This window comes from Physeter macrocephalus, chromosome 11 (assembly GCF_002837175.3).
Source record: "Physeter macrocephalus isolate SW-GA chromosome 11, ASM283717v5, whole genome shotgun sequence".
Lineage (NCBI taxonomy): Eukaryota > Metazoa > Chordata > Mammalia > Artiodactyla > Physeteridae > Physeter > Physeter macrocephalus.
Window position 1 is genome coordinate 148651592 of NC_041224.1, and position 9530 is coordinate 148661121.

General features: G+C 47.1%; 1 protein-coding gene across 1 annotated transcript in view; it reads left to right on the forward strand.

The window, feature by feature from the left end:
- Window positions 1-984: 984 nt before the first annotated feature.
- The window catches only part of RDH12 (retinol dehydrogenase 12), a 13451-nt gene continuing 4905 nt past the window's right edge, over window positions 985-9530 (forward strand). Inside the window, exons 1-6 of the mRNA XM_007121379.2 lie at window positions 985-1236; window positions 2672-2790; window positions 3267-3422; window positions 4675-4779; window positions 5616-5825; window positions 7504-7693. Of these exons, the coding sequence (XP_007121441.1) occupies window positions 1169-1236; window positions 2672-2790; window positions 3267-3422; window positions 4675-4779; window positions 5616-5825; window positions 7504-7693 (848 nt within the window). The 5' untranslated portion in view covers window positions 985-1168. The remainder of the gene's footprint in view (window positions 1237-2671; window positions 2791-3266; window positions 3423-4674; window positions 4780-5615; window positions 5826-7503; window positions 7694-9530) is intronic.

Below are 9530 nucleotides of genomic sequence, written 5' to 3' on the forward strand. Positions count from 1 at the left end.
CGGAGCATGGGCTCTAGGTGCCCGGGCCTCAGTAGTTGTGGCGTGTGGGCTTCAGTAGTTGTGGCTCGCGGGCTCTAGAGCGCAGGCTCAGTAGTTGTGGCACACAGGCTTAGTTGCTCCACAGAATGTGGGATCTTCCCAGACCAGGGCTTGAACAGGTGTCCCCTGCGTTGGCAGGCGGATTCTTAACCACTGTGCCACCAGAGTAGTCCCTGAACAGCCAACTCTTATACAGTGTCTACTATGTGCTAGTCTCCGTCTCAAATTTCCTATCTATTTAATTAATTTAATACTTAAAAAGGTAGGTGTATATTTTATCATGCCATTATGCAAGTGAGTTAACAGAGAGGTTTAGTAACTTGCCCAGGGCCACCCATCTGGTAAGCAGTTCAGCTGAGATTTGAACCAGGAAGTCCACGCTAAGAGCCCATGCACTGAAACACTATACCTTTTCTTTGGCATGTACCATACATGTGTGTGTTAACTTCATTGAAACAGAACATAAAACACAGTCAAGTGCACAAATCAAGTGTGTGACAGTGAATTTTCACAAAGTGAGCACACCTGTGTAATAGCAACCCCCCCTCCAAAGAACAGAACACTACCAGCCCCCCCAGGAGATCCCAACATACCCCGCCCCGGTCTCTACCCCTTCCCCACCAGGGGAAACACTCTCCTGAATTCTCTCACCTCTCTTCTGGGGGTTTCTTCCTTGTCTGTCTATTTTAATCACACTGTATTTCAAGTACCATGGGGTCTGCTGCTAAAGTTAAAAATATTCTATTTTGCAGGAGTGGAGGTGAGGGTGGTGGAGGGAACACATTCCCTAGATAAGAGAAATGACGGAGTGTGGGAAAGTTAGGGGCAGTTCTCCATCTCCCCTCATTCTCTTTGCCAGTAAATGTGAGGCTCTGCTCTTTTCTCCATGCTTCTCTCCCAGGACTACATCTCCCAGCAGGCTGTGCTCTGACAGCTCTCGGATTTAAATAGGATTCTGGGCTACGCTTAGAGCCAGGCTGTTGCTGAACACCCAGGAGCGAGAGGAGCTGGAGGAAAGAGAAGCAGCAAGAAGCAGCCAAGAGTTGGAGCCAGACCAGGAGGAGCCCGAGCCAGAGTTGGAGTCAAAGTTGCTCTTGGTAAAGCAGCAGCAACTAAAGAAGTTGAAAAGATGCTGGTTTTCTTGGGACTGCTCACCTCCTTCCTTTCTTTCCTGTATGTGACAGCTCCATCCATCAGGTTTGTCTTAATTCAGTAACTCATTCAATAGTTTACAAAGCCCTGAATTGGGAGCCACGGAGGTTGTAAGAAGATGAGTTCTTAGCTGCTGAAGGAAGAGAAAGGGATGGAGGCCAAGGGAGAGAAAGTCAAGGCAGGAAAAGCAGGAAGGAAGGAGGTAGTTATGAATACTGTGGTGGAAATGAGAAGGAAGCACCTGGGGCTGGGAGAGGAGGGGCGGGTTTGAATTCTGATGCTAGTGGAAGGCTGAGTGGATGACTCTGTTAAGTAGCTTGACAGACATCTTATGGGGGAGTCCTTGCTCTTTCACTCTATTCCCTTGGGTTCCTCTGAAGGTCTCCCTTTCTTCACTGTCCCTAGTCAAGGTGGCCCTGCTGCCTTACGGTGGGTGGTCATTGCCGAGGGACTCAATTGTTAAGTATCAGGCATCTGGGGAAGGGAACACACTCTCTTCCCTTTGAGACTACCCTCAACTAACGTTTTGGGTTGGCTCTTTTGCTGTGGGATTTCTGGAGATGTCAAAGAAATGTGTGTTATGAGTAGAGAGCTTTTAAATTGTTGATGATAAAGAAGGTTAAATGGACATATCAGAGACAGAGTGTTGCTCTAGGTCCCGCCATAGAGACCTGGGTTTGGGTTCCAGTTTTGCCACCATTAGCAAGTGACTTGAACTTCTCTGAGCCTCAGCTTTCCCCACTGTAATGTGGGGATAATAACAGAGTGGTTGAGAGAATTAAATTCCCTTGGAAAATGCCTAGCCTAGTGCTTGGCAGTTGGATGATGCTCAGGTAATGTTAGTTTTACTTCCTCCCGTCCTCTTTTTGGGAACTTATCAAGTCAACTCTATGTAAAAGGATGCTCTCTGCACAGAGCTCTGAACAAGGGAGGTTTTCTCTCTGTGCATTGATGGCAAGTATGAAATCTCTAGTGAGATGGCAGAATATTCTGGTTCTCTAAAACTGGAGAGGCAGCCCAAGAGCCGTATTTCTATATGGCACCCTGGAGGTGCTGTTCATCAGTTACTCACCATTGATGCTTATTGAAGGTGAGCGCTCAGGACCACTGATTCCACTAATGCCCATTCCCCCTCATGTTTTTAGGGCAGGATAGAGAAGGAAGATGACCTCCGGGAACCTCTAGAGATACGAGCGAGGTATCTTTGTTAACAAGGAACCATTGGCCCTGGCTCAAGAGAACTTATTCTATTTGCCCAGATGATCATTTGTAGCTTCCGGGCACGTGACCTCCCAACCTGAGCGGATAAGCAGGAGACTGCCTTGCCCACTGGGAAGACGCTGTCCCCTGAAGATTAGCTTCTTTAAGTCTCCTGACAACGACGAAAAGAAATCCCTCTTTGAGGCTGGGTGGATTTTATGTATCTCAGTCTGGGATTGGAAAGGATGGTGCATAAATGTTTTGTTTCTCTTGCCTGTAGGAAGTTCTTTGCTGGTGGGGTCTGTGGAACAAACATGCAGCTTCCCGGGAAGGTGGTGGTGATCACCGGTGCCAACACAGGCATCGGCAAGGAGACAGCCAGAGAGCTTGCTCGCAGAGGCAAGTCCTTCCTTTCCGTTTCCACAGGGCAGCACCTCCTGCCTTTCTCACTAGGAACTCTACTCACGTTCCCTTATCTTTCCTCCTGGGCTTCGAAGTTCTGGTCAGGAACTCAAGGAACCTGGGATTCAAGTCCAGCTGTGACACCAACTTACTCTGTGGCTTAAACTTTCCTTCCTTCCTGCTCCTTCCCTATTATATAAAGTAAGGAAAACAATGATGTCCGTGTATAATATTGGTCAGGTCAGTTATTCTAAAAGGAGATCCTAAGCCATGTTAAATATCAGGTGTAAAAACCAGGGTTCCCAGCCTGGGGTTAAGCTGATAGCAAGGAGAATCTGGAAGCGGCAATTCAGCCACTCACTGCTTTAGGGATGGTGTGGGGAATGCTCTGTCCACCAGTCCCAAACTCACTTACTAGACTCTTCTTCAGCCCAGGGTCTGAACACATTGCTGTCTGTTTGTTTTGGCCCCAGGAGCCCGAGTATACATTGCCTGCCGAGATGTACTGAAGGGGGAGTCTGCTGCCAGTGAAATCCGAGCTGATACAAAGAACTCCCAGGTGCTGGTACGGAAACTGGACCTATCTGATACCAAATCCATCCGAGCCTTTGCTGAGGGCTTCCGGGCAGGTGAGGCCCTGGGGGTTGGCTAGAAAGGCAGGAAGCTGGGTGTGGGAGTGGCTGCTCCACCCTGGACCAACTCTGACCCTTACATCAGACCCATCATGGATTCCACTGCACAGGTTCTGCCACACGAACCAGCAGGGCAGGGAATTGGCACGGGGATGGCGGGTGGACAGCCTGGGCAGGATCCTTATCATCTTCTTGCCTCAGCAGTGGGAATGTTGGAGGTGACAGTTCCCTACCTGGGCTTGTACCTTGCCATCGAGGTGTGGCCCTGATGCCACTTTCTTCTTTCATCCTGAGAATCAAAACTCTGTGGCCACAGGCACGAGAGGAAGTTGTGCTGCTGCCAATATTCTTCTGTATCTTGGAAAATGACCATCTTCTATCAAGGACTATGAAATCCATGAGGGACAGGAACCATGTCTGTCTTATTTTACCACTGTATGCCCAGTGCCCAGCCCAGCTCAGAGTCAGTACTATGTACACATTTGCTGAATGAATGGATGAATGAATGAATGGTGTCCAGGAAGATAACAGCAACTAAAATTAGAAACCCAGGACTTCCCTGGTGGCGCAGTGGTTAAGAATCCGCCTGCCAATGCAGGGGACACGGGTTCGAGCCCTGGTCCAGGAAGATCCCACATGCCGCGGAGCAACTAAGCCTGTGTGCCATAACTACTGAACCTGTGCTCTAGAGCCCGCGAGCCACAGCTACGGAGCCCCCGCTCCACAACTACTGAAGCTTATGCCCCTAGAGCCCATGCTCCGCAACAAGAGGAGCCACCACAATGAGAAGCCCGCACACCGCAATGAAGAGTAGCCCCCGCTCGCCACAACTAAAGAAAGCCCGTGCACAGCAACCAAGACCCAACGTAGCCAAAAGTAAATAAATAAATAAATTTATATACATAAAAAAAATTAGGGGCTTCCCTGGTGGCGCAGTGGTTGAGAATCCGCCTGCCGATGCAGGGGACACGGGTTCGTGCCCCGGTCCGGGAAGATCCCACATGCCGCGGAGCGGCTGGGCCCGTGAGCCATGGGCGTCCGGAGCCTGTGCTCCGCAAAGGGAGAGGCCACAACAGTGAGAGGCCCGCGTACAGCGCAAAAAAAAAAAAAAAAAAAAAAAATTAGAAACCCAATGACAGTGGCTACTGAATATCACTGAGATAGGTCCAAAGGCAAGGAACAAACACTCAGGACTGGCAGCTAGCTGACTCCTTGTTAACCACATGGTCTCCTTGGTTGTGCTCTTTAGAGGAAAAGCAGCTTCATATTCTGATCAACAATGCAGGAGTGATGATGTGCCCATATTCCAAGACAGCTGATGGCTTTGAAACCCACCTGGGAGTCAACCACCTGGGTGAGTATCTTGGAGTGAGTGAAAAGCGAGGCATATGCCATCATGTTCTCTGTAGGGAGATGACCCTGTACCAGTGCTGAGAATCTCCACTGGTCCTCACAGAGACCAAGATTCTGCTAGACTGGAGATTTGGTTTTCTTTCACTATCTCTCTCCTAACCAGTACATAAAAGAGACCTCCTCCTACTCATACCGTTAAGAAACCCCAAACGTAGGAGATACCAGGAAGAAGAAGGTCCTTCTTGAATGGGACTGTGGTAATGCAAGACTGGCCAAGCAGGGTCAGGAGTGGGGGTGCAGAAGTCCATGTTTGGCTGGAGGGGGGCTCATATCTATAACTGAGGACCGAGCAAGCAAGGGTTGGTCCATCGTGGAGGCAGACCTTGAGGACTTGAGGTATGAGAGAGGCTAGTGTTCAGAGCTCGAGGCAATGGCTCTAGTGAGGGGATCACAGAACAGGTTCTCTGATCCTCGGCAAAAGTTATTTTCCCTGACTATCCCATCCTTCCTTCTGTACACGCCCACAGCTGTGTGATCATAACCAGACGGGGGATGTCAGAAGCCAGCAGTTGCTCCTGACCGGGGCAAGGACAGAGGAACAAAGAACAACAGATTACGTATATGTTGCCTTACCGGTAGTCCAGCTCTGGCCCTTGCCTTGAGGACTCCACTAACTCAGACTGACTGACCATTTGCACTAAGTTACTCATGGTATCAAAATGTTCACACCCAGAAGATAGTGAGCTAGTGATGAAGCCCTGTCATACATCAGCTCCCACACCCCGAGCCCAGGCTGCCGTTCCACTCTTCAATCTCCCCTGCTGGCTCTCCTCACAGGCCACTTCCTTCTCACCCACTTGCTCCTGGGGCAGCTGAAGGAGTCCGCTCCTGCACGGGTGGTGAACCTGTCATCAGTGGTCCACCACGCTGGCAAGATTCGCTTCCACGACCTCCAGGGTGAGAAGTCCTACAACCGGAGTTTTGCTTATTGCCACAGCAAGCTGGCCAATGTGCTCTTTACTCGTGAGCTGGCCAAGAGGCTCCGAGGTAAGTCTAGAGAAAGGGCCAGGGTTAAGACAGCAAAAGCAGGGGGCTTCAGTCCAGATTAGGGGTTCACAGGAACTCCTGAAGTCAGGATGTCAAACGTGCACATTTCAGTGGCAGCTCTGTGCACTAAGGATCATGAGGTTATAAAACAGAGTAAAAACAGAGTCCTTGCCCTTGGGAAGCTTAAAACTGAACAGGGGTCAGGAACCTATAAACCTTATGTGCTTTGTCACATCTTATTTCATATTTATCATCTCATCTGATTTCTCACAACAACCTCTTGCAACGGGCAGAGTAGGTATTGTTTTCACTATTTTATGGGTCCAAACTGAGGTCCAAAGAAGCGGCCGGCCCAAGATTATATGGCAAGTGAAGGAGGGAGCACTGGAATGTGGGGACTCTGCTTTAAACCAGGGTGCTTCCTTCCCTGTGCCATTTGCTGAGGTTTACAGGGTGAGCTGAGCTACAGAGCTGCCACTCACTGCCTGGAGTCAGGGTTTCAGATACTTGGGTCTGAGTTCTTGCTCTACCACACAGAAGCCACGTGTGTATACAAACATGTCCCTTTAACCTCCCTTGACTTCATCCCCTCAACTGTAAAATGAGGTGAGGCCACTCTTGATCCTATGATTCTGTGCTCCCCTGGAGTTTTTGCTGAGCTTCTGACACTGACATCTGTGAATCTGGAGGACCATTTGCTACAGTGAATAAGCCAGAGTTTGGGGAAAATGGTATTTACTTTCAGAATGCAGAAAGTAGAAGAACACGGTAATCATTTAAATGAATACTAATAATGACAACGATAATGGAGAGTTTGCGTGTGCCATATACTATCTGCGTCTATCTGTGTAATAGTGTTAATATACTATTCCTATGAGGTAGGTGCTATTATATTTTCCCTCCCTACAAAAGAAGAGGTAGGCACAGATATCTTAAGAAACTTGCCCGAGCAAGATATATTAATTCTAAGGCGAGAGAGGATTCAAATCCAGCTCGGAAGTCTATGCTCTTTACTCTACATTGGAGGTTCAGACCTTGGCCCTGCAACCAGCTAGGTGTGACCTTGGGCAATTTACTTAACCTGTCTGTGATGAGAACTCAGTTTCCTCAGCTGTAAATGGGCTTCTTAATATCACCTACCTCATGAACCTCTTTGAGAGTCAAATGAGGTAACACATAAAACATGTAGCACAGCCCTTGTACGCAGTAAGTACTAAAAATAGTGGAGGCAGCAGGGGTGTCTTGGGGGCATGTTAACTCTCAGCATTTCCATCAACACCCCTCAATCTACACCTCATAAAATGTGCTTTCCCGGCAAGTGCAATTCACAACAAGGTCCCAGCTTCCTACCTTCTAACAGGATTGCTGCCCTCAAGACCCTCCAATAGAAATTCCAAAGATACCATTTAAGCCAAAGATTAAGATGACGCTAAAATAGAAGGATGTTCAACCAAGCATTCCTTTTGGAGCATAGAAGGCTGAGAAGGCTATAGATCTTTCTGGAGAAGATCAATTAATTACTCATGAGATTCTACCTGGCTAGAGGTGGTGTCTTCTGAACACAGGGGTTCTGTTTTCCAAGTCCCTTCTTCTCACTCGTGCATGTTGCTGCAGGAGATGAGCTGTTTCCCTGGCCTCGGAGTGTGTCTCTGGTCTAACTGTGCCCTCTTTGCCCTAGGCACGGGGGTCACCACCTATGCAGTGCACCCAGGCATCGTCCGCTCCGAACTGGTCCGACACTCCTTCCTGCTGTGCCTGCTCTGGCAGCTCTTCTCCCCCTTCCTCAAGACGGCGAGGGAGGGGGCCCAGACCAGCCTGCACTGCGCCCTGGCTGAGGGCTTGGAGCCCCTGAGCGGCAAGTACTTCAGGTGCGCAGAGGCCGCATGCGTTCTCCCCATCACCTGTGCGCATGGTGAGGCATAGGACTCCCTGGGCTTTGTACCCCCAGTGGCCAAGTTAGTGCCTGATGGGGGAATCCAGGTTCACGTTGGGCCAGTAGACCAAATGCTGTTACTTTTCTAAGGAAACTTACATTTGAAACGTGGCAAGAGTTGGTTTTATGGCTCTATTTCAAACCTGTGTGCCACATTTCCAGGTAAGCCTTTGTAGAGCCTTTTTCTCTTCCTTGAAGCTTTGGGCTGACTTCCTTCATGAATTTTTAAATGACACATAGCACGAAACTCCAGGGCAAAGTCACCTGTCCCTAGTGTGAACTCTGTCTCCCAAAGCTGCGAAGGCTGGCACTATCTGTTGGAACATAAAAATAGACATTTTGGTGTTGAGGTTTATCACAAACTCAATGGGCAATCAGAGTCTGGGAATATAGGGAAGCCCAGGATTATATCTCTTTCCATTCCATGACTTGATCCAGCCCAGTCTGCTTTTCTGTCCCACTTTGTTCAAGATGGTTCACTGGTACACCATGTATTAAGTGAAGCACTGGAAATAGCCTCAGTGTCCAACAATAGGGGAATGGATAAATGATCATAGCTAATGTTGCTTGAGCTCTTACAACATGTTTGGTACTCTTCTAAGTTTTACGTGTATTAATTCATATAATGATCACAACTCTGAAAGGTAGATCGTATTATTGTCCCCATTTTACAGATGAAGAAACTGAGGCACAGAATCATTAGCTTGCTCAGGGTCATATAGTTTATAAGTGGTAGGCCTGGGATTTAAACCCGGGCAGTCTGGCTCTAGAGCCGTGCTGTTCAGCGTGGTTGCCACTAGCCATATATGGCTACTGAGCACTTGAGATATGGCTAGTCCAATCTGGGACATACTGTATGTGTAAAATGTACACCAGATTTTGAAGACATAGTGTGAAAAACAGAAATGTAAAATATCTCATTAATAATTTTTATATTGATTACATGCTGAAATAATTTGGCTATGTTGGGCTAAATAAAATATACTACTAAAATTAATTTCACCTATTTCTTTTCACTTTAAAAAAATACTTTAAAATTTCTGTTAGGAAATTTAAAATTACACATGTGGTTCACATTTGTGGCTCGCATTATATTTCTACTAGACAATGCCACCCTGGAGTCTGGGTGTTTAACATCACTGCCTTAATCATGTGATAAAATATAATACAGTCACTATATAAAAGTATTTTTGAATAATATTCAATTAATGGGAAAATGTTAGTGATATAATATTATCAGAAAAACTGAAATATAGAACTATATAATTATTCACTGTAAATGCATAGAAAACAGTCTGAAAGGATACACAGCAAAACATAAGTAGTAGTTACTTCCAGGGAGTTTGAGGAAGAGTCGGGGGGCGGGAGGCAGTGTGAAGGAGGATTTTAACCTTTTACTCTAGGTATTCCTTTATTATTTAAAAATAAATTTTAAAGATTATATATTAATTCATTACTTGTAAAGTTAAAATTGTACATTTTTTAAAAAATTGTACATCTTTAACAAGAGAAAGATATCCTCCCCAAACTAGGTACAGTATGATCCCATTTTTTTTTAATTAATTAATTTTTAAAATTTTAAAATTTATTTTTGGCTGTGTTGGGTCTTCGTTGCTGTGCGTGGGCTTTCTCTAGTTGCGGCGAGAGGGGGCTACTCTTCATTGTGGCGCACAGGCTTCATTGCGGTGGCTTCTCTTGTTGCAGAGCACGGGCTCTAGGTGTGTGGGCTTCAGTAGCTGTGGCTCGCGGGCTCTAGAGCGCAAGCTCAGTAG